This window comes from Oncorhynchus clarkii, chromosome 10 (assembly GCF_045791955.1).
Source record: "Oncorhynchus clarkii lewisi isolate Uvic-CL-2024 chromosome 10, UVic_Ocla_1.0, whole genome shotgun sequence".
Classification (NCBI taxonomy): domain Eukaryota; kingdom Metazoa; phylum Chordata; class Actinopteri; order Salmoniformes; family Salmonidae; genus Oncorhynchus; species Oncorhynchus clarkii.
In genome coordinates this window covers 68,332,751-68,358,299 of record NC_092156.1, presented here as the reverse complement: position 1 = coordinate 68,358,299, position 25,549 = coordinate 68,332,751, and the positions used below count along the sequence as shown (strand labels likewise).

General features: G+C 44.1%; 1 protein-coding gene across 4 annotated transcripts in view; it reads left to right on the top strand.

Moving 5' to 3' along the window:
- LOC139419058 (SH3 domain containing GRB2 like 2a, endophilin A1) overlaps window positions 1–25,214 on the top strand; it is a 54,946-nt gene extending 29,732 nt beyond the window's left edge. The window contains exons 2-13 of one of the 4 annotated variants that reach the window (XM_071168945.1): window positions 5,412–5,480; window positions 7,721–7,793; window positions 8,062–8,205; window positions 8,858–8,991; window positions 14,589–14,747; window positions 19,272–19,375; window positions 19,861–19,973; window positions 20,358–20,372; window positions 20,584–20,595; window positions 20,835–20,846; window positions 21,741–21,752; window positions 22,151–25,214. In XM_071168945.1, coding sequence (XP_071025046.1) covers window positions 5,412–5,480; window positions 7,721–7,793; window positions 8,062–8,205; window positions 8,858–8,991; window positions 14,589–14,747; window positions 19,272–19,375; window positions 19,861–19,973; window positions 20,358–20,372; window positions 20,584–20,595; window positions 20,835–20,846; window positions 21,741–21,752; window positions 22,151–22,344 — 1,041 coding nt within the window. In that variant the 3' untranslated portion in view covers window positions 22,345–25,214. Of the gene's footprint in view, window positions 1–5,411; window positions 5,481–7,720; window positions 7,794–8,061; window positions 8,206–8,857; window positions 8,992–14,588; window positions 14,748–19,268; window positions 19,376–19,860; window positions 19,974–20,357; window positions 20,373–20,583; window positions 21,571–21,740; window positions 21,753–22,150 lie in introns of those variants that run through there. The other 3 variants (XM_071168941.1, XM_071168944.1, XM_071168943.1) reach the window with 3 other exon arrangements.
- Window positions 25,215–25,549: the final 335 nt, after the last annotated feature.

Genomic DNA, 25,549 nt, shown 5'->3' with positions numbered 1-25,549 from the left:
TCTGTCTCTCTCTCTCTCTCTGTCTCTCTCTCTGTCTCTCTCTCATCTGTTATTTAATTCACACAGTGGAACAATGGAGCTTGATCCACTCTGGAGGGGTTAACAGTTGTTTTGGTTTCTTTGGGTGTTAATAATAATCAGAATCATATGTTTAATTTATATAGCGCTTTTCATTACACGAAGGGTCTCAAAGACTCTTTTAAAATGAAACAAAGGATCTTCTGGGTCTATTGTATCAGTATAGTTTTAAATGAGAGCGCGTCATTTCTCGGAGAAAGACACAAGCGTGTTGGATTAACATCTGGCCCTGAGCTTTGTTGAAGAAAACACTCTTGTGAAACGACTAAATGGGATTTTGTCGTTGGAATGTTGTTTCACCTTGAAAAGAAAGCGAGGGTGGTGTAGGGAAAAAGATGGAGGGTGGTGTAGGGAAAAGGGTGTTGATGCCTGAAGGAAAGGTCCCTCCCTCCCTCACTCTGTCACCCATTGGAGCGGGTGACAGTTATAAAGGTCACAGGAGGGGGCATGTCACCACTCTGTGGGCTAATTACTATCGGCTGTTTTGAGCCTCCGAGGCGTTTAGTTTATTGGGGGGGGGAATGAGTCCCTCTAACCTCTAGTAGACTAATGGTGCTTTCTGGTGCTGACATTCAGGTAAATACTCTTTAATTGTTTAGGTTATAACCGCTTGTTGTATATAACCATTCTTCATATTGTTTTTTCAACCTTTTTTTAACCAGGTAAGTCACAGTGAGTTTGACATCTCTCTTTCACGTTAAGAAAAGCAGCAATTCATATGAACGAATCATAATAATAATTCTACTTCATTCATTCAACCATCATTTATTAACTCTGAAGAACCCAAAGCCCAGAATGGAGCTTCAACTAAAAATCCCTGCTAGAAAAACAACCTCCCTGCCTTTCACCACCTGAGCGCACAGTCAGATGAAATGGACTGTTGAGGAGAAAGGGGTTTTACTTATTTGTGACGGGAGATGTATTGATATGGGTTTGTCCCTGAGCTTTCAGTGATTTACATTACTGTGGGTGCTCACTCATGTGGTACAGTACAGTGCAGCTGTCCCAAGATCTACAGCAGTGAGTGACTATGAGAACAGTACAATATATCCCCAACAGCATAGTAGGGCCTACACACTACCCAGTACCATATTCATCAACTGCAATCTGGAATCAAATCCATTTCATTCATGTAGGTGAATCAAGTGAATGAAAATTCTCCTTTTCTCCATCTGCAGCTGATGTTACAGAATTGGACTGGTGTAAATAAATTCCCAGAAGCACCCATTCCTATGTGGCGTCTGCCGTGCCTGTGTTGTCAGATCAATACAGGTGAGGGAGAGGAAGCAACTTTAGACGATGGAGATGCACCCCTAGGGGCTAGTTTCTCGGACACACAGTAAGCCTGGACTAAAAAGCATTTTCAATGGAAACTCTCAATTGAAATATTGTAGCTTTTTAGTCTAGGACTAGGCGGTGTCTGAGAATCTGGACACTCATCTAATTAAGCATTGGATGTCCCTGCCCTGGTCAGAAGGTAAACAAAGTCATGCCAGTCTGTTTGACCCACAGTGATGATGTAACACGAATGGGGAGGATATATCAGGTGACATATGAGCCGAGGTGTCCTCCATTGAACCAAACATACTTGACTTGGCAGAGTTTCTATAAATATCGGGGTAAATCTTAACTTCCTCTTTCACTTAGTCATGCATTGAGATCAATGGGCGACGAAGTAAAAATATATATACTGAAGTGGATGTTAGGATTCACCCTCCAGGTGAATATTGTGCATCTTGAACTCCGTTGAGAACAACAATGCCCAGAGATTCCTGTGGAAGCTATTCTACAGTATGTCATGCTGCTATGCCCTGGGGTGCTGTGAGTCAGTTGTGTGTACTTTTACCTATTCTGTGTGCTCACTGTGTGAAGTCCTGTCCACAACACTACAGTCACTAGTGACGTCACTGCTTGCATCTCCAGGTGACTGCTTCAAGGCCACTTCGCATAACTGACAGCATTAAGTCATTGGCTCTCGTGTTCATTTCAGGCTTTTGTCGCGTTTACTGTCATGATCTTGTCCAGGAGGTAGAACTGACCGATTTCCCCTCAGATAGGCCAGCTGCAATGTCAAAATTGTCTATATTGTAAAAATTCCTGAAAACAATAAATGTTTTTTAGTCTTAATTTAGGGTTAGCAGTGCGTTAAGGTTAGATGTAGGTTTAAAATCAGATGTTTCAAATCTGCGTCGACCAGCTCCACTTCATTCCATTTCCTGGTGTTCTTACTGTATGTCCCTCACCCCAACATGCGTTTTCATTTCCTCTAATTCTCTGTTCCTCTTTTTTCTCTGTTCTCCACCTCTGGATCTCTTAGTACTGATAACACTACCTATTTTTGTTTTGTCTCTCCCTCTTTCTCCCATCTCTCTAATTATCCCCTGTCTTTCTCTTCCTCTCACTCTCCCTCTCTCTCTCTCTCTCTCTCTCTCTCATTCATCTCTGCTCTCAGGGGCACTCCAGCCGTCCCCTATCCTTGCCAAGTGCTATCTTGGGTCAGGGCCACTTGCACACCATCCTCCATTTTGGCTCTGTCCTGCAGCAGACACTCCATTCTACAGTGTAGATCAGGAAAGTGTTGCAGTGACGGGGACACAAGCAGACAGTATACACCGTTTCTCCAGCCCACTGACATAGAAACATTACTGTGTCTCCTTAGAGAAGCAATGGGTCCTCATTGGTTCTGCGTGATTTAGTCGCTTTTCATCTAATTAGGTTCTAACGGCCAGACTTCCTGCTTTGCCGGGCAGAGCCCCTATTGTGCCAGTCACTGTTAGCTAAAGCTATGCTCCATTTTCTGTGTCTCCTCTCCCCTGCATCTTATTCATAAACACTTCATGAGTTGGGTTTGGACACACACCGACGTTGTATGCCGATCTCCATTAACCATCTGTCAATGTGTGCTCCCAATGTGTGCTCCCAATGTGTGCTTAACTGATATTTCAATCAACGGGATGTTTCTATCGAGGGGAACATTTGATTATCTGCTTTTTTGTGTGTGTGTCCAGCAGGGGAAGCGATGAAGGCTGCAATGTGCAGTCATGGGTAGTCACAGCACTGGGGTGGCAGACAATCTATACACACACCATATCTGTATCCCGTCTTGTGATACCTCTCAATACGGTACATGACGTAGTTAAGGAGGAATGCATTAAGATACAGAGTTACTTCACCTATTTATAGTCCTGTGGAGAAATGCAAGTGGCGTCTCTCTCGCTCTCTGTCTCTCACTTTCTCTCCTTTCTCGCTCTCGCTCTCTGCCGAAATCAACTTTTCTATCTTAAAAGCCCTAAACTCCAATAGATTTGCAAAATGTCTGACAAGGGTCGGCCAATGTTGTTCTGACCATGATTGAATTGGTGATGTTCTGTGAATCGTGTTGTAGGATTGTCCTTGTAGTAATGAAATATGAGATTGGTACATGATGTCTGTCTGGCCTGACGCATACACACACACACACACACACACACACCCACACACAAATGCCCTGTTATGGAGGGCTTAATGTTCTGATGCCCGCCCTGTCTGTACCCTGCTCTCAGCCTCCGTGATGTGACACACTGCCGCATATTATTACATATCATTGACCTCCATTTTAGGACTCACAGCGTCACTGGGCTGGCATCACTGTCAGCATCACTGTCCTCTATCCGGAGATGATGACACAACCGCACTGCGAAAGAGTCAGAGGCGCTCTCTCTCTCTTCCTCCCTCCCTGTCTCTCCTGGGTTTGGCCTTTGATCGTTGTGGATGTGTCTGGTATTCCAGGAAGTAGCAGCGGGAGAGGGAACTGAAGTGGGGGAAGGAGTGGGGAAGGGGGAGAGGAAACAGGAGTGGGGGAAGGAGTGGGGAAGGGGGAGAGGAGACAGGAGTGGGGGAAGGAGTGGGGAAGGGGGAGTGGAGACGGAAGGGGGAGAGGAAACGGGAGTGGGGAAGGGGGAGAGGAAACGGGAGTGGGGAAGGGGGAGAGGAAACGGGAGTGGGGGAAGGGGGAGAGGAAACGGGAGTGGGGGAAGGGGGAGAGGAAACGGGAGTGGGGGAAGGGGGAGAGGAAACGGGAGTGGGGGAAGGGGGAGAGGAAACGGGAGTGGGGGAAGGAGTGGGGAAGGGGGAGAGGAAACGGGAGTGGGGGAAGGAGTGGGGAAGGGGGAGAGATTTGGGTGCAGGAGACACATAGCCAACGAGCCGAACCAGGCAGATGCCTGTCTCCATGGCAACAACTGGCAACTGTTTCACGGAGGACTTAAAGATTTCTGAGTGATGTTAAGCAGAAACTGATGACAGGAGAAGGTCTTTCCTCACTTCCTCTGTCTCTGTGCGTGTTCTCTGCATAGCAGGAGGAATTTAGTGTCGTTTTCACCATCTCATCATGAGTAGGGCCCTTGTGCCTACAATGAATTAGTTCCTTACTTAATACAAGTCATATCACCGTCTCTCTCTAGTAATCTTTCTATCTTGTTAGTCATTTTCCATCTGGTATGATAGTCTCGTAGGAGCACTGCAAATTCCCACTCTCCCTAAACAAGCTTGCTCACAGCAATTGATCCTTCAGTCACAAAATTGACTTCTCCTTAATTCCCTCTCATCTCTCATCCTGCCCTCTGTGAGCTGCTCGTCTGGCCTGGATGTGTCAGATTGTAGGCCTCCTGGGAACCAGGTTATGTCACAGGCTGTGGTTGTGGTGACTGACTTTATATCACAAAGCCTTGAATAAGACCGCTCCTCTAACGAGATGGTATTTTTCGTGTGTGTGTGTGGAACTGTAAACTGACAAGGTTAATCTGATATGTTTCTCTTTGTGGTGTAATTTTAATTAGAATATGAACAGAGGTCACAACCTTAGTGTTAGTGTACACTGATGACAGAGCAGACATGAGACAGCAACAACATGCAAGACACTGGCTCATATAGACGCAACACAAAACAACAGGAGGGGGGTAACCAGGAGGGTAAATAACTGTAGCTAGGAGAACGATTTCTGTTCAAATAGTTCAATGTCTGGAATTTATTCACTGCATGTTTTGAGAGACTGGCTGTATACAAAGGTAGCTGAAAATGAAATGAATGTGCTTTTGTCCAGCTACTTGAATAGAAAGACTTGATTAATAATTACATTAGTTGTGAATTGAATTGTACACCCTGGGGAGTTTTCCATTTCAGTGTCCAACATGGAAGCTATATTGACTGAAATACTAATGAATTTGCCGTATATTCTGGTTTTGGTATCTTTGACATTTGATTCCATCTTTGTTACATTCACCTATCGTCTTTCTTGAGGTGCAGAAAGTTTTTAAATTATATTAACCTTGACATGTTTTTGTGTCTTCTTGCAGAGGGTGAGTGAGAAGGTTGGGGGAGCAGAGGGGACTAAACATGATGATGACTTCACTGAAATGGAGAAGGCAAGAATTCTCTCTTTCTATTTCTCTAAGAATCCTCTTTCTATTTCTCTAAGAATCCTCTCTTTCTATTTCTCTAAGAATCCTCTCTTTCTATTTCTCTAAGAATCCTCTCCTATTTCTCTAAGAATCCTCTCTATTTCTCTAAGAATATTTCTCTAAGAATCCTCTCTATTTCTCTAAGAATATTTCTCTAAGAATCCTCTTTCTATTTCTCTAAGAATCCTCTTTCTATTTCTCTAAGAATCCTCTTTCTTCTTCAATATTACAATGTTGTCATGAATGAGCCCATTCTCCCAAGCCTTGTTCATTTGTGTTAGAAACTATATCCTCACCACTCCCATAGTCCTGTTGTATTACCTTGTGCGGTGCACTGCACATTTACTTTTTTTCAATAAAAGAGAGACATTTATCTCAATTTAAATGCCTTGGAAAAATTCTAGAAAGTGGGAAAATGAAGTGTGCGTGCGTTGTGATTGGGGAGAGACCAAGCCAAAACCATCATTCTGTAGTGTCTTATTCTAGACAGCTGGGGAGGCTGAGGAGTGTATAGCGGAGCCATGTTTTTAAATATAGGGCTCTGGCGAATAGTAGTGTGAGGTCTGTGTTGAAGAAGGCAGAGAGCTGGCATATCTGACCAGCATCAAGTGGGAACACAAAAGCAATCTTCACCAGCTGTCAGCTTTGTGTGTAGTCTCCCCCTCCACCTCCACACTACAGAGTAAAGTCCCTTCATGTTCTGTCCAGGCATGTTGTCTCTCCCTCCACCTACACACTACAGAGTACAGTCCCTTCATGTTCTGTCCAGGCATGTTGTCTCTCCCTCCACACTACAGAGTACAGTCCCTTCATGTTCTGTCCAGGCATGTTGTCTCTCCCTCCACCTCCACACTACAGAGTACAGTCCCTTCATGTTCTGTCCAGGCATGTTGTCTCCCCCTCCACCTCCACACTACAGAGTACAGTCCCTTCATGTTCTGTCCAGGCATGTTGTCTCTCCCTCCACCTCCACACTACAGAGTACAGTCCCTTCATGTTCTGTCCAGGCATGTTGTCTCTCCCTCCACCTCCACACTACAGAGTACAGTCCCTTCATGTTCTGTCCAGGCATGTTCCACATCAGAGTACAGTCCCTTCATGTTCTGTCCAGGCACCTCTCCACACTACAGAGTACAGTCCCTTCATGTTCTGTCCAGGCATGTTGTCTCCCTCCACCTCCACACTCAGAGTACAGTCCCTTCATGTTCTGTCCGGGCATGTTGTCTCCCCCTCCACCTCCACACTACAGAGTACAGTCCCTTCATGTTCTGTCCAGGCATGTTGTCTCTCCCTCCACATCAGAGTACAGTCCCTTCATGTTCTGTCCAGGCATGTAGTCTCTCCCTCCACCTCCACACTACAGAGTACAGTCCCTTCATGTTCTGTCCAGGCATGTTGTCTCTCCCTCCACATCAGAGTACAGTCCCTTCATGTTCTGTCCAGGCATGTTATCTCTCCCTCCACCTCTACACTACAGAGTACAGTCCCTTCATGTTCTGTCCAGGCATGTTGTCTCTCCCTCCACCTCCACACTACAGAGTACAGTCCCTTCATGTTCTGTCCAGGCATGTTATCTCTCCCACCACCTCCACACTACAGAGTACAGTCCCTTCATGTTCTGTCCAGGCATGTAGTCTCTCCCTCCACACTACAGAGTACAGTCCCTTCATGTTCTGTCCAGGCATGTTGTCTCTCCCTCCACATCAGAGTACAGTCCCCCCATGTTCTGTCCAGGCATGTTGTCTCTCCCTCCACCTCCACACTACAGAGTAAAGCCCCTTCATGTTCTGTCCAGGCATGTTGTCTCTCCCTCCACCTCCACACTACAGAGTACAGTCCCTTCATGTTCTGTCCAGGCATGTTGTCTCTCCCTCCACACATCAGAGTAAAGCCCCTTCATGTTCTGTCCAGGCGTGTTATCTCTCGCTCCATACTACAGGAACCAAAGCCTTCCTCCTCCTTCTGTGTTCTCTCGTTCTCTCCATCTTTTCTCCTTCTCTCTTCCTCCCCTACACCCCAGCTTTCTCTTCTGTCTTTCTGCCTCAATCTCCTGCTTCTCTCCTCCTCCCTCACCTCTCTCTCTCTTTTCTGTCTTAATCTCTTTCTTCCCTCTCACCCCCCCTCTCTTTTCTGTCTTTGTCATAATCTCTCTCTCCTTTTTTAAATAAAAAAAATATATCTCTCTCTCTCTGTGTGGGTTGTAGAAGGTGGACACCACCAGTAGGGCGGTGATGGACATTATGACCAAGACCACTGAGTATCTGCAGCCCAACCCAGGTGAGAGACACGTGCCATGGTTGGTCTCAAATGGCACCCTATCCCCTATATAGTGCACTACATTTGACCTGAGCCCTATGGACCCTGCTGACAATAAATGCACTGTGTTTTGGTCAACCCTTTTTGATAGATTTTTATTTAATTGAATAAATTATACGCATGACAGTACACCATAATCAAGCACATGTTTAAAAAGTAAACTTGTACGGCAAGTTTGATTTGATTTAATTGATTGAGTGATTCATGAATGAATTGTTTGCGTGTACAGCCTCCAGAGCCAAGATGACCATGATCAACTCCATGTCTAAGATGCGTGGCCAGGAGAAGGGTCTGGGCTACATCCAGACCGAGACCGTCCTGGGAGAGTCCATGCAGAAGTTTGGCAGGGAGCTCGGGGAAGAGTCCAACTTTGGTAAGTCACTATGGCCGTGTCAGAATATCCGTACTTGCCTTCTAAATAGTAGGTTTTTGGGTATAGGGAAATATAACGTTGTATAGGATGTGACATTTCTAAAATGTTGTATGTTTTAAATGCCAGGATGTTATACTCGTGTAGTTTTTTCATCAAGTAGAATTCGCTGCACACTATTGAAGAGAATCCTCTTTTTGCACTTGTTTGAACATGTTTGACAACAGCTCATAATCAGAATATGGGACTCGCTCTACAAAAATGTACGAATGACGGGGAACAAACGCGATTGCGCATTTGATGACGCCTTCTCAGTATGGATGAGTAGTATGTTGAAATGATAATGGTTGCTTACTGCATACCTTTCTACTAAACAGTATGTTCTAAACTGTATGTAGTACTATTAGTACCCAGTATGTAGTTTTAGTTAGTAGTAGGCCAGACCGATTTCGATCACCGCCATTGTCTATTTATAATAGTGCTGATTGCTAGACTGCCCACAGATTTGTTTGTGCGGCCTTGCCGACTCATAAGACCAAACAAACAATGGAGCGGGCTAGTTTAGCGCTCATAAACATTGATGTGCAAACTCCTGAACTTGTCTGAAGGAGATGGAGGAGTACATGTTGTTATATTATGCCCCTGTGTGTTCCAGGCCTGGCTCTGATCGATGCTGGGGAGTCCATGCGTGAGCTGGGGGAGGTGAAGGACGCTCTCGACATGGAGGTCAAGCAGAACTTCCTGGACCCGCTGCAGACCCTCCACGACAAAGACCTCAAGGAGATTGCGGTGAGACTGGATTTATTCATTTTATTTGATATTTTATGCAACATTGAGACCCAGACTGGGGGAAAGTAAGGCCTCCTGGTAATACAACATGCCCAGAAACTATAGGCTACTACACCACTATTTAACATTGCTGCATGTCAGCCTCGAATTGACTGGAAACCGGGTGGTTTACCCTCCAAATTGCTTTGTGGTTTGAGGAGAACACTTACATTTTGTCAAGATGGAGATGAGTGGCCGAAACCGAGGTGCGCATGGACAACAGTGGATGAATCAATTCAGGCTACAAGTGTAGGCCAAATGACAATGGTAGAATGTCATTACAATACACACAGGTGTTTTTGTAACAGATGTCTCTTTCAATTCATCAAATTGCGGGTGCACAGAGCACTGTTGGGGTTTGGACGAATGTGTGCAGGTAGGCTACAGGAGCGCCTTGGTTAAGTGATTGTTTGACAATCAGATGAAAACATCATGACTGGTTGTGTTTATGCCACAATTAGAAGGCATATGCGTGTCCATAAGGCTGGGGAAGCTGGGGAAGCTTTCCCTAAAGTACATTTGAAGTAGCTTCTTTAAAAAAAAACCTGTAGATTGTTTGAAATCTCATAGCCCACAGTCGAAGGGCCCGCAATTTAGGCAAATACCAAATAGATGATTGTTGAGTTGCGACTATCATTGGGAAGAAGAGAGACCCAGCCAGGCATATCGTAATATTTAAAAATACAATTGCAGAAAAACTGTTTAGAAAGCAAATGGCTATTGCTGTAAAGAGATGACAATGAAAATACTCACCTGTCTTTTAGTGATGAAAATTCATAACTTAATTGAGTGAACAGTAGCGAGAATATCAGCCATATCCCCGGTGAGTGTGCATGTTCACAGTCTTTGTCATTGGGTCAGTACCACTTTTTTTGTTGTTTTTGGACAAACATTTCCTCCTTCAGGTTGTATTTGTGTCTCCCCTTCCCATAGGCCGATTAGATGGATCAGACAACATCGTTTTTATTGATGTTTGTCAGTCTCAGCAGAGTAGGCTACCCTGCAATTTTTGTAGTATAGGTGTCTCGTACCGGTAAGAAATGAAGTCTACTTTCACCCCTGGACCCAGGTCTCTTTTTTGAGTGAGTACTGCATTAAAAAAAATCCCTACATACAAAATACAACACACCACCCTAATAACAACACGGCAAGCTAGACACACCACCCTAATAACAACACGGCAAGCTAGACACACCACCCTAATAACAACACTGCAAGCTAGACACACCACCATAGTAACAACACGGCAAGCTAGACACACCACCCTAATAACAACACGGCAAGCTAGACACAACACCACAGTAACAACACGGCAAGCTAGACACACCACCGTAGTAACAACACGGCAAGCTAGACACAACACCGTAGTAACAACACGGCAAGCTAGACACAACACCACAGTAACAACACGGCAAGCTAGACACACCACCCTAATAACAACACGGCAAGCTAGACACAACACCACAGTAACAACACGGCAAGCTAGACACACCACCGTAGTAACAACACGGCAAGCTAGACACACCACCCTAATAACAACACGGCAAGCTAGACACAACACCACAGTAACAACACGGCAAGCTAGACACACCACCCTAATAACAACACGGCAAGCTAGACACACCACCCTAATAACAACACGGCAAGCTAGACACACCACCCTAGTAACAACATGGCAAGCTAGACACACCACCCTAATAACAACACGGCAAGCTAGACACACCACCGTAGTAACAACATGGTAAGCTAGACACACCACCCTAATAACAACACGGCAAGCTAGACACACCACCCTAATAACAACACGGCAAGCTAGACACACCACCCTAATAACAACACGGCAAGCTAGACACACCACCCTAATAACAACACGGCAAGCTAGACACACCACCCTAATAACAACACGGCAAGCTAGACACACCACCCTAATAACAACACGGCAAGCTAGACACAACACCACAGTAACAACACGGCAAGCTAGACACACCACCGTAGTAACAACACGGCAAGCTAGACACACCACCCTAATAACAACACGGCAAGCTAGACACACCACCCTAATAACAACACGGCAAGCTAGACACACCACCCTAATAACAACACGGCAAGCTAGACACACCACCCTAATAACAACACGGCAAGCTAGACACACCACCCTAATAACAACACGGCAAGCTAGACACACCACCCTAATAACAACACGGCAAGCTAGACGCACCACCCTAATAACAACATGGCAAGCTAGACACACCACCCTAATAACAACACGGCAAGCTAGACGCACCACCCTAGTAACAACACGGCAAGCTAGACGCACCACCCTAATAACAACGCGGCAAGCTAGACACAACACCATAGTAACAACGCGGCAAGCTAGACGCACCACCATAGTAACAACACGGCAAGCTAGACACACCACCCTAGTAACAACACGGCAAGCTAGACGCACCACCCTAATAACAACACGGCAAGCTAGACGCACCACCATAGTAACAACACGGCAAGCTAGACACACCACCCTAGTAACAACACGGCAAGCTAGACGCACCACCCTAATAACAACACGGCAAGCTAGACACACCACCCTAATAACAACACGGCAAGCTAGACACAACACCATAGTAACAACACGGCAAGCTAGACACACCACCCTAGTAACAACACGGCAAGCTAGACGCACCACCATAGTAACAACACGGCAAGCTAGACTCACCACCCTAGTAACAACACGGCAAGCTAGACACAACACCCTAGTAACAACACAGCAAGCTAGACACAACACCCTAATAACAACACGGCAAGCTAGACATAACATGGTAAGCTAGACCGATGTACCGTTAATTTTCTATGTCCTTAATGAGACACATTGAAAGTCATTGCATACATTACAACATACAACTCAAATCCTAGTCACGTTGAAAGCAGACCAGGAAAATGTTAGTTTAAAAAATGTAACGTTAATGCCAACGTTGCACCTTTATATGCACATAAATAAGTGGAGTAACAATCACTTCATCTAGACATTGACATTAGTTGGATAACTCCTAATGCTCAGTCAATGTTTACTGCCCTGGAGGGAGAGGCAGCATGTTTACTCTACTCTCTCGTTGGAGTTGCCCAATACAATTACATCCGTCTCCCTGCCAGACCACAGAATCAATACTCAGCTGGTAAAGTTTAGATTCTCGGAGAGCTTCATTTAGACTTTTTTGTTCTAAGGGCAGAGGGAAAATCAACTCTGGCATACTAAAAGTTTATAATTAACTCTGAATAATCATATGCCTGAAGGTGTCTGATACGGGTAAGCATTGGTGATGACACCACCTTCAGATTATTTAGGAAAAGCTGACCACGACTCCATTTTGTTGCTCCCAGCCTATAGACAGAAACTAAAACAAGAAGCTCCCGCGCTCATGTCTGTTCAACGCTGGTCAGACCAATCTGATTCCACGCTTCAAGATTCCTTCGATCATGTGGACTGGGATATGTTCCGCATTGCTTCAAACAACAACATTGACGAATACGCTGATTCGGTGAGCGAGTTCATTAGAAAGTGCATCGACAATGTCGTACCCAAAGCAACTATTAAAACATTCACAAACCAGAAACCGTGGATTGATGGCAATATTCGCGCGAAACTGAAAGCGCGAACCACTGCTTTTAATCCGGGCAAGGTGACCGGAAACATGACCGAATACAAACAGTGTAGCTATTCCCTCCGGAAGGCAATCAAACAAGCTAAGCGTCAGTATAGAGACAAAGTGGAGTCGCAATTCAACGGCTCAGACACGAGGTATGCGGCAGGGTCTACAGTCAATCACGGATTACAAAAAGAAAACCAGCCCAGTCACAGACCAGGATGTCTTGCTCCCAGACAGACTAAACAGCTTCTTTGCTCGCTTTGAGGACAATACAGTGCCACTGACACGGCCCGCTACCAAAACCGGCGGACTGTCCTTCACTGCAGCCGACGTGAGTAAAACATTTAAACGTGTTAAACCTCGCAAGTCTGCAGACCCAGACGACATCCCCAGCCGCGTTCTCAGAGCATGCGCAGACCAGCTGGCTGGTGTGTTTACGGACATATTCAATCAATTCTTATCGCAGTCTGCTGTTCCCACATGCTTCAAGAGGGCCACCATTGTTCCTGTTCCCAAGAAAGCTAAGGTAACTGAGCTAAACGACTATCGCCCCGTAGCACTCACTTCCGTCATCATGAAGTGCTTTGAGAGACTAGTCAAGGACCATATCACCTCCACCCTACCTGACATCCTAGACCCACTCCAATTTGCTTACCGCCCCAATAGGTCCACAGACAACGCAATCGCAACCACACTGCACACTGCCCTAACCTATGTGAGAATGCTGTTCATCGACTACAGCTCAGCATTCAACACCGTAGTACCCTCCAAACTCGTCATCAAGCTCGAGACCCTGGGTCTCGACCCCGCCCTGTGCAACTGGGTACTAGACTTCCTGACGGGCCTCCCCCAGGTGGTGAGGGTAGGTAACAACATCTCCATCCCGCTGATCCTCAACACTGGGGGCCCCACAAGGGTGCGTTCTGAGTCCTCTCCTGTACTCCCTGTTCACCCACGACTGCGTGGCCATGCACGCCTCCAACTCAATCATCAAGTTTGCAGATGACACTACAGTGGTAGGCTTGATTACCAACAACGACGTGACGGCCTACAGGGAGGAGGTGAGGGCCCTCTGAGTGTGGTGTCAGGAAAATAACCTCACACTCAATGTCAACAAAACAAAGGAGATGATCGTGGACTTCAGGAAACAGCAGAGGGAGCACCCCCCACCCATCCACATCGACGGGACAGGAGTGGAGAGGGTAGTAAGTTTTAAGTTCCTCGGCGTACACATCATGGACAAACTGAATTGGTCCACTCACACAGACAGTGTGGTGAAGAAGGCGCAACAGCGCCTCTTCAACCTCAGGAGGCTGAAGAAATTCGGCTTGTCACCAAAAGCACTCACAAACTTTTACAGATGCACAATGTATCACTAGCCACTTTAAACAATGGCACTTTTATATGTTTACATACCCTACATTACTCATCTCATATGTATATACTGTACTCGATACCATCTACTGCATCTTGCCTATGCCGTTCTGTACCATCACCATCATTCATATATTTTTATGTACATATTCTTCATTCCTTTACACTTGGGTGTATAAGGTAGTTGTTGTGAAATTGTTAAGTTAGATTACTCGTTGGTTATTACTGCATTGTCGGAAATAGAAGCACAAGCATTTCACTACAGCCGCATTAACATCTGCTAACCATGTGTATGTGACAAATAAAATTTGATTTGATCTGATGTGGCCGGGACCTCCGGTCATGTGGCTGGCATATGCCTGTCCAATCTGAGGTCAGGGGTTGTTTCAGGACTGGGCCATGAGTTGAACTGGGCCAAGCTGAGCTGGACCAGCACAGTACGGTTTGGGTTGGTACGAAAAGGATGAAGTCGTCTAACCATTTGGAGTGATCCATGTCTAACCTGTCACTCTTATCACCCTTTCTTCCTTCCTCTCCTCGCAGCATCACCTGAAGAAACTGGAAGGCCGCCGTCTGGACTTCGACTACAAGAAGAAGCGTCAGGGCAAGGTGACGGACGACGAGATCAAACAGGCTCTGGAGAAGTTTGACGATACCAAGGAGATCGCTGAGCTCAGCATGTTCAACCTGTTGGAGAGTGATGTAAGGAATATGTTTACACACACACTGTGTGGTAGGTAGGTAGGTAGGTACCGTTACACACACACACACTGTGTGTGCGTGTGCTAGTAGTGTAAGCAGTAGTAGTAGCAGAAGTGGTAGTAGCGTGCGCGTGCGCGCGCGTGCGATGATCCACCATTGACACATGAGCACCATGTTTTCCTCCTGTACTGTAGGTTCAGTGTGAAGTGGTGAACTAATTAATAAATGCAAGTATACTGTTTACCTGTGGGTCTAAGCACTAAATATCTATATTGCTAATAGTAATAGTAGCAGCAGGTAATAGTAATTGCAGGTAATAGTAATTGCAGGTAATAGTAATTGCAGGTAATAGTAATAGCAGGTAATAGTAGCAGCAGGTAATAGTAATAGCAGGTAATATTAGCAGCAGGTAACAGTAATAGCAGGTAATAGTAATAGCAGGTAATAGTAGCAGCAGGTAATAGTAGCAGCAGGTAATAGTAGCAGCAGGTAATAGTAGCAGCATTGGTAGTAGCAGCAGGTCATAGTAGTAGCAGGTAATAGTAGCAGCAGTGGTAGTAGCAGCAGGTAATAGTAATAGCAGGTGATAGTAATAGCAGTAAGCATTGGCAGTAGCAGCAGGTAATAGTAGCAGCAGTGGTAGTAGCAGCAGTGGTAGTAGCAGTAGCAGCAGGGAGTAGCAGTAGCAGCAGGTAATAGTAGCAGCAGGTAATAGTAGCAGCATTGGTAGTAGCAGCAGGTAATAGTAGCAGCAGGTAATAGTAGCAGCAGGTAATAGTAGCAGCAGGTAATAGTAGCAGCATTGGTAGTAGCAGCAGGTCATAGTAGTAGCAGGTAATAGTAGCAGCAGTGGTAGTAGCAGCAGGTAATAGTAATAGCAGGTAATAGTAGCAGCAGGTGATAGTAATAGCAGTTAATAGTAGCAGCATTGGTAGTAGCAGCAGGTAATAGTAGCAGCAGGTAATAGTAGCAGCAGGTAATAGTAGCAGCAGTGGTAGTAGCAGCAGGTAATAGTAATAGCAGGTAATAGTAGCAGCAGTTAATAGTATTGGTAGTAGCAGCAGGTAATAGTAGCAGCAGGTAATAGTAGCAGCAGGAAATAGTAATAGCAGGTAATAGTAGCAGCAGGTAATAGTAGCAGCAGGTAATAGTAGCAGCAGGTAATAGTAGCAGCATTGGTAGTAGCAGCAGGTAATAGTAGTAGCAGGTAATAGTAGCAGCAGTGGTAGTAGCAGCAGGTAATAGTAATAGCAGCAGGTAATAGTAGCAGCAGGTAATAGTAGCAGCAGGTAATAGTAGCAGCAGGTAATAGTAGCAGCAGGTAATAGTAATAGCAGGTAATAGTAGCAGCAGGTGATAGTAATAGCAGGTAATAGTAATAGCAGGTAATAGTAGCAGCAGGTAATAGTAGCAGCAGGTAATAGTAATAGCAGGTAATAGTAGCAGCAGGTGATAGTAATAGCAGGTAATAGTAATAGCAGGTAATAGTAATAGCAGGTAATAGTAGCAGCAGGTAATAGTAGCAGCAGGTAATAGTAATAGCAGGTAATAGTAATAGCAGGTAATAGTTGCAGCAGGTAATAGTAATAGCAGGTAATAGTAATAGCAGGTAATAGTAGCAGCAGGTGATAGTAGCAGCAGGTAATAGTAATAGCAGGTAATAGTAGCAGCAGGTAATAGTAATAGCAGGTAATAGTAGCAGCAGGTAATAGTAGCAGCATTGGTAGTAGCAGCAGGTCATAGTAGTAGCAGGTAATAGTAGCAGCAGTGGTAGTAGCAGCAGGGTAGCATAGTAGTAGCAGCAGCAGTAATAGTAGCAGCATTGGTAGTAGCAGCAGGTAATAGTAGCAGCAGGTAATAGTAGCAGCAGGTAATAGTGGTAGTAGCAGCAGTTAATAGTAGTAGCAGGTAATAGTAGCAGCAGTGGTAGTAGCAGCAGGTAATAGTAGCAGCAGTGGTAGTAGCAGCAGGTAATAGTAGCAGCAGGTAATAGTAGCAGCAGTGGTAGTAGCAGCAGGTAATAGTAATAGCAGGTAATAGTAGCAGCAGGTGATAGTAATAGCAGTTAATAGTAGCAGCATTGGTAGTAGCAGCAGGTAATAGTAGCAGCAGGTAATAGTAGCAGCAGGTAATAGTAGCAGCAGGTAATAGTAGCAGCAGGTAATAGTAGCAGCAGGTAATAGTAATAGCAGGTAATAGTAGCAGCAGGTAGCAGCAGGATAGTAATAGCAGGTAATAGTAATAGCAGGTAATAGTAGCAGCAGGTAATAGTAGCAGCAGGTAATAGTAGCAGCAGGTAATAGTAATAGCAGGTAATAATAGTAATAGCAGGTAATAGGTAATAGTAGCAGCAGGTAATAGTAGGTAATAGCAGGTAATAGTAATAGCAGGTAATAGTAATAGCAGGTAATAGTAGCAGCAGGTAATAGTAATAGCAGGTAATAGTAGCAGCAGGTAATAGTAGCAGCATAATAGCAGGTAATAGTAGCAGCAGGTCATAGTAGCAGCATTGGTAGTAGCAGCAGGTCATAGTAGTAGCAGGTAATAGTAGCAGCAGGTCATAGTAGTAGCAGCAAGTAATAGTAGCAGCAGTGGTAGTAGCAGCAGGTAATAGTAGCAGCAGTGGTAGTAGCAGCAGGTAATAGTAGTAGCAGGTAATAGTAGCAGCAGTGGTAGTAGCAGCAGGTAATAGTAGCAGCAGGTAATAGTAGCAGCAGGTAATAGTAATAGCAGGTAATAGTAGCAGCAGGTGATAGTAATAGCAGTTAATAGTAGCAGCATTGGTAGTAGCAGCAGGTAATAGTAGCAGCAGGTAATATTAGCAGCAGGTAATAGTAGCAGCAGGTAATAGTAATAGCAGGTAATAGTAGCAGCAGGTGATAGTAATAGCAGGTAATAGTAATAGCAGGTAATAGTAGCAGCAGGTAATAGTAGCAGCAGGTAATAGTAGCAGCAGGTAATAGTAATAGCAGGTAATAGTAATAGCAGGTAATAGTTGCAGCAGGTAATAGTAATAGCAGGTAATAGTAATAGCAGGTAATAGTAATAACAGGTAATAGTAGCAGCAGGTAATAGTAATAGCAGGTAATAGTAGCAGCAGGTAATAGTAGCAGCATTGGTAGTAGCAGCAGGTCATAGTAGTAGCAGGTAATAGTAGCAGCAGTGGTAGTAGCAGCAGGTAATAGTAGTAGCAGCAAGTAATAGTAGCAGCAGTGGTAGTAGCAGCAGGTAATAGTAGCAGCAGTGGTAGTAGCAGCAGGTAATAGTAGTAGCAGGTAATAGTAGCAGCAGTGGTAGTAGCAGCAGGTAATAGTAGCAGCAGTGGTAGAAGCAGCAGGTAATAGTAGCAGCAGGTAATAGTAGCAGCAGGTAATAGTAGCAGCAGTGGTAGTAGCAGCAGGTAATAGTAGCAGCAGTGGTAGACGCAGCAGGTAATAGTATCAACAGTGATAGTAGCAGCAGTGATAGTAGCAGCAGTGGTAGTAGCAGCAGGTAATAGTAGCAGCAGGTAATAGTAGCATCAGGTAATAGTAGCAGCAGTGGTAGTAGCAGCAGTGGTAGTAGTAGTCATCATGTCTTTATACTGCATCTTCTGTCCATCACTGAGCACATGTTTGATGTTCAATAGTTTTTTTTTTTTCTCAGCAAACTGTGTCTGTCTATTCTCTAGTCTCTGCCCTCTTCTCTCCCTCCGTCTCTAGTCCAAGTCACCTCCCCCTCTGGCCAGCTGCAACCACGGCAACAGAGGGGGTCATGATTCAAAGCTCTTGTTCTACCTCTTGTCAGAGCATCACAGGCTGACTTTGACTCACTGTGTATTGTCTGCATGTAACGTTGTGTTGTGTGGACTGGAGGTTCTCATCAAGGCAGTATCAGGGAACCTAGAGCCTCAGATATCAGATGAACAGGACTTCTATAGAGATATAAATAATTATAATAACAGTTGAGCTCTACGTTCTATAATGGCTCCTCCACCCATCTATCGATCCATCCAGTCTTTCTTGACCTTGTGTTGTCATATCAAAGTATCTGTACATTAACCAGTTGTCCCGAACCGGCTCGTAGCCCGTAACAAAAAGGGAGAGAACATGGAGATCAAGGAATAGCAAAAATATGTTGATGAACTAAAGTAAACTAAACAAGTAACAATGGTGTGTGTAGTCAGTAGTGTAAGTGTGGTTGCATGCATAAATGTGATAATGAGGGGTGTTGAAAGGTGCCAAAGCAAACAAACAAAACAGCCACAAAAATACCACGGAAATACACGGAAAGGTGTATTTATCCCAGGACACACCGGAGCCCACCTACATCCTAATAAGGAAAACAAGAGCAAAGAGAAGGAATTCGGCAGACCGAGTGGGAGGGTCGTCACACAGTAAGGCGGATGTGTTGACCTTGCAGTATCACACTGTAGTTTCTGTATGTTAGCCAGACCAGTGAGTCCGGATGTATACGGTAGGACTTGGGCCACGCCGCCCATATGTAACAGTCGTCCCGTTGGGCCTTTTGTGTTTGCGTCAGCAGATTGAACAGGTGAGCCAGCTAGCCGCGCTGGTCCAAGCCCAGGTGGAGTACCATCGTCAGTGTGCTGAGATCCTCACCCAGCTGCAGTCCAAGATGGAGGACCGGTCAGTATTTATAATAATATATATATCATTATATATCATTATAATCTGTGTCTCCATGACCGGTCAGTACCGGCTGGAGGTACGGAGGATTTTTGCGAAATTACTGAAATTTACCCAAAGTTCACAGGTTTTTTATTTTGAAAACCTGGTTGGAGAAAAACCTGTGAATGTTGGGAAAGTTTCTGGAATTTTCGCAACCCTAGTAGAGAGTACGGGGGCAATACCATACCATGCCAATCGTCTTCGGATCAAGAATTGAAACCGCCTGATTATTCCTTTCCTGAATTCTCTGAATTCGCCAGAAGTGAGATGGAATTGATCCCAATAACCCTTGACCCCAAACCTTAGGTATGCCGCAGAAATAGAATGAATAGATTCTATTAATTCTTTCAACGAGCGATGCGGCAGGGGGTGGGGGGGGTGGGGGATTGGGATCAGCACCCTCTTCACTATATGGGCTTGTTTCTGCAATGTATTATCCATAGGATAAGGGATTCCTCCAACAAGCCCAAGAAAGAGTTCATACCTAAGCCGCGTCAGTCCTTGGACCTCTCTAGTGAAAACCACAATGGAGCAATCCAAGGATCCAGGTCCCCAGGTGAGACTCTCCACTCCTACCATGAAACCCGACATCTCTCTCTCTCTCTCTCTCTCTCTCTACATCACTAGGTGTTATGAAATGTAATGTTATGTAGTATTTTAAACTGTATGTAACTGTCTTATGTTGCTGGACCCCAGGAAGAGTAGCTGCTGCCTTGGCAGGAACTAATCCATAATAAATACAATCCATCCCTCTCTCTCTCCATCACTATCAACGTCTCTCTCTTCTCTCTCTTTTCCTTATGTCTATTTCTGTCTCTCTGTCTGTGTCTTCCCATCGTCTATCTATCTCCCCATCTCTACGTTCATCCACTTATCAGGCAAATGGAAATATATACCTGTCTACTCTTTCTTCTCTTTTCCTTTCTGTTATTCCATCCAGCAACAAGGTCTCCAGGTGAGCTAAGTCATCCGTCTGTCCATCTATCTGGCTGGCTGGCTGGCTAATCATCTTATCTTCATATCTCTTCATTTCTCAATCTCGTCATCTCTCCATAGTTTAATTTCTCCATCTCTCCATCCATCCACTTCCAAATGCTATAAATCACAAATGTATTTGTTCTACCTGTGTGGCTTGCTTTGCATTTGGATTTCTCTCCTCTTTGCAGCAAGGTCTCCAGGTAAACCAAGAGTGAACCCTAGAGAGATACCATAATATGACTCTGTCTATTTCTATCACTGTCTTTCTATCTGTCCGTACGTCCGTCTCCGTCCATCTGTTTGGTGATTGTCCAAGCCATCTGTTCACTGCCATAACCCACCCATCCATCCATTTATACAACTATGTCAATTGCAGTTAAACATAAATACCTCTTCTCTTTCTCCCACATTTGCTCTCTCTCTTTCTTCCTCTTTGCAGCAAGGTCTCCAGGTGAGCCTAGAGTGAATTCTGGAGAGATATGACAGAATTCCTCTACTTTATCACTCTGTCTGTGTGTCAATATGAACGGTCTGTCTCTTGCTCTTTCTTGGACTGTCTTTCTGGCTCCAGTCTGTTTCCTGATTTCTCTCCTGTCTCTCTCTCTCTCTGTTTGTATTCCAAGGTTTTGTTGTCAGTATTCCGGTCTTTGTTTCTCTCTATCTGCCTTTCTGTCTGTGCGTTTGTCTTTTCGATTTGTTTATCAATCAATCGACAACACAAACCAACATCTTTACGTCTTTCTCTCCTCTGATTGGCCTTGTCTCCCTTTGTCTGTCTTTCTGTCTGTTAGTGTTGCACGATATACCGAAACTTCAATACTTTATCCATACTAGAACATGAAAAACGGTTCGATATTTACATAGAAGTGGCTTCTTTAATAAAATGTGCTCTCTCTTTAACCAGTAATGATGTCGTTCACGAGGCAAAAAAACGAAGTCAAATTGATTGTATAATTGAGCCATGTATCCATTAATGGATGTCTCTGAAAATTGTTAACTTAAAAAAGTTAGAATGTAATGATATTGAACTCAAAAGATGCCCAACGATTGAACAGATCAGTAGCTAAGTTTATCTGTCTGGATCAAGTGCCATTCTGTGGCTTTGGCTAATATGCCTTATTTTTTTGCCATGGTATTATTTTGATATTGAGTTTTTGTGATACAGTACTAAACCTGGTATCGATGTCAAAATTCTGGTATCGTGACAACACTACTGTCTGTTCAATATGTCTATCAATCGATCACCTAAATACACATTCATTTTTATGCATTCCTCTCTTCTTTAACTTGTCTCCCCCTCTGTCTCTTTCTTCCTCCTCTGTCTGCCCTCCATCCCCCCTTTCAGCAAGGTCTCCAGGTAAGTGCTTTACTCCAGAGATAATCTTATATATTTTACTATAGGAATAACCATAACTCCTATTTAAGTCGAATTTTCACTTAGTTGAATTAACTTCATTTTCGCTCATCCATTGATGTCAATTGGAGTCTGAGTGAAGATTTGACCTTGTGGAAGTTAGGATGCACCCCCATCTTTCTGTCTATACCATAGACCTCTCCAGCCATACACTATAACTCTGCTTTTTCTTCTCTCCATCTATCCCTTTCCATTGGTCCACCGCTCAATCTCTCTCTTTCTCTCTCTCTTTTCTCTCTCTTTCACACTCTCCCCATCCCTCCCTCTTTCTTTCTCTCTCTCTCACCATCTCTCCATCCATTGCTATCTCTCTCTCTCTCTCTCTCTCTCTCTCATTCCAGCTCCCCTAGACCAGCCATCCTGCAGGGCGCTGTATGACTTTGACCCCGAGAACGAGGGCGAGCTGGGCTTCAAGGAGGGGGACATCATCACTCTCACCAACAAGATCGACGACAACTGGTACGAGGGCATGATCCACGGCAGCTCTGGATTCTTCCCCGTCAACTACGTGGATATCCTGGTGCCCCTGCCCTAAAGTCGCTGCCACGGCAACGGCGAATCAGCAGCAGTAGTTTTCCCAGGCGACGAATCTTAATCCCTGCATCCCCAGCTCCCGCCACCCCCAAACATTCCCGGAAACCCTCCCTTTCACTCCGCTAAAAAGGAGATCTAACTACAATGAAGATATGACGACGAAATCGGCTGTGGCGAGATCAACAACAGCATGGCGTCACGCCAACGAGTGCTAACGAAACAGACTTTTGAAAAAAAATTAAGAAAAATAAGCAATGATGCCGTTTTGAATGCCATCGTGGACATTTACCATCAAACCAATAAAATGCTATGGTTGTTTTTTCTTTTGTTTCCAAAAAGAGTGTTTCTCGGTTTTGTCCTCAAGTTTTTTTTTCCTTCAGGAGCTTCTACAGTTCCTCAATCCTTGTCTTTCCTGGCTTCATCTAGGTTTACATTGGCTGTGTGTCTTTCAAAATGGCCGTTACTATCCTTCTCTGTACTTCGTGGAAACTTCTAGACTAGCATAATTTCATCATCGTCACATATTGTAGGCTACTATTTCTGGGCGGTTATCTGGTCCGTTAGATCACGTTTAGGTCATGTTTCACACTTTGTTAGACACTGTAGGTCAGGCATGTTTTAGTGTTTTATCTTATCAGATTTACTTCTTCTAAGTACGTTCAAGCTAAATATATGTTTTTCCCGTTTGAAAAGGGTAGCCTTCTGTTTGCATGCATGGATTGTTTCCTAGAGAGACTGTGTCCATTTCATGCTAAACAACAGATGTATGTTTATGACGGAGGGGATATTGTTTGATGTGTCTTTTCATACAGACCTAAACTGAGAGTGAGGTATGTAAGGTTTCAGTGTGATTTAACAAGGCACCATAGTTAGACCAAACTGGCCACCTATGCAGGAGGGTAGGCCTACAGCAGGGCTGAGTGGTGTCAATGGCAGATCTACTCGCTTTTCTAACTGAGGGTGTAGTTCGTTTGCGATCTACATTGTTTTGTTGGCATTCTATATCACACAAGTCCTCTGTGTGATTTAGGTATGCCTCGTGATTACATCTAGTGTATTTGAGTCAATGGTTATAAATTGGCGATGAATATTTACGGAAACAAAATACTAAATTGTGTAGTTCAATTGTTTTCTAAGTGGCGTATAAGCAAAAACTGGAACCGTTTCCATAATATGAAATAATGTTTAAGAAATCTTCTCGGTGTGTATTTTACCAATGACGTGGAAATATTTGTGAAAATGGTTGCTGTATTGTGCTATTTCATATAGGAGTTTACCGCTTATCGGATTTAGCCTTATTTTCTTCAACCGTTGGCGAAGTTGTTTTCACTGTATCAGAATGTCCTTTAGTCAGATAAACAAATAACACTATATTGAAGACTATAAGTCATGGAATCTGATAGGACTAGCTTTAGCTGATAATGCTCACAGACAAATACTGTGTTACGAGGCCAATGGAATACACAAGCAATGCTGTCTCAATCAGAAAAGGGAACATTTTATAAAAAGTGAACACGGTACCATATTTAATTCAAGGATACGAACATCAATAACCAGATGCAAATTCCCCTACCCCTTTGTATCTTACACTTTGTCTAAATGTTGTCAGGCAATCTAGGCAACTTCTCTCTGTCAGGAGTCTCGGTCTGAAATAACCCATTCATACGGTATGTGTTGCTCTTACTGGTCCATACTGTATTTCTGTTTACTGAAGGTTCTGAGGATCCTTAGTCCCTGTCCCTTGTTGATTGTCCTTCCCTTGTCATATCCCAGGAATGAATGGCCGCACATGTCACAATACACAATATAAGGTACCAAAGCAACAGACTGTTGCATATAACAATAATCATCATTTGGTGGGAACAAGTGTGTATTAATATGCATGTGTGAGTTGGAAATGTGTTTTTTGCATATCCCACTCTCCCTGAAACGCCCTGGGAGAGTGGGGTCACTGCCAGAGTCTACTAAAGCAATTGGATACTACTGTATACTTCAAACTCTGGCCTCTGGATCTATCTAGGTTTTCTCCAGCATTTTGAGGACTTCATTCTCAGTGGTTTTCCCTTCTGCAAATCCAATGTGAAACTGTATGTGTGTAACAGACAGGGCAATAAGTGTTTCACCCATTTCTCATTGTTGTGTGACTGGGTGGGTGTGGTTTGGTTGGGCCGAGGTTGGTATGTGTTTTGTGAAGGGAGAAGGGCTTGTATGTGCCCCAGGTGGTTTGGTCTACTGTGGTTTGTCTCTATGACGTGTACATTTTCTATTTTTTCTGTCAGTATTATTTTTCCTTCATTGAAATCCTCCTGGATGTCTATTTGATAAAGGACCGATACAGTATAGCGCAATGATACTATTGATGAAGCTGAACCAACCGAAAACCCATCTATAGCGTTCTTTTTTTTTTTTTTAAGGGAAGCACAACTTGAAACGGTCTCGTTTGTTGGCAGAATAAACAGATTCAGATTGGAACTGGCTGTGCGTTCAAGTTTTATAAAAGGCTATGTATTTCCTTCATTTTCTTTTCTCTTCTCTATCTTTTTTAAAACAATTATCGTGTGTATCTTTGCCCTCAATGAGGACTGTACAGCTTTTCAGTGATTTGTTTTCACCGTGTGTGTGTGTAGTAGCGCATCTACGGTATCGTATTTTATTTTTGTAACTGTGATAAAGTATATGCATATATATACAGTAATTATATACAACTATTGTGATTCGAGGGATTGTTTGTGCTGCACACAATTGTCGTTTTTGGATTCTTTGTTTGTTTTGGTTTCATCCCTTGCACCGGATTACAAGACAATATGCTTGATGTTAAAAATGACTAAAATATCTCAATGTAATTTATTCAAATAAACAAGGTTAGAGTTGTTTGTTGTTGTTGTCTCTCTGTTGAGAAGGAGAAGTTGGTCTGGAAGGAACGTCTCTTTCTGTAGAAGATCTTAAGGATATTCTCCTCCAATGCGTTTTGAGAAGGCGGCAAGGAGAGAGGATCAATGTAAGAAAGACCTTGAGAAAGATTAATAACAATTGCAATCTCCACCATTGCCGCCAGGTGGTGCGGTGATGGTCCAGTCCTGGGGAAAGCGTCAGGAAGAGGATATAGCTGTGGCCAAGGCCTCACACATACTTTAACAGCTGATTACCACTAGATGGTGCAGACAACCATCAAAATGATGCACAGATTTGATTTATGGCGTTATTGT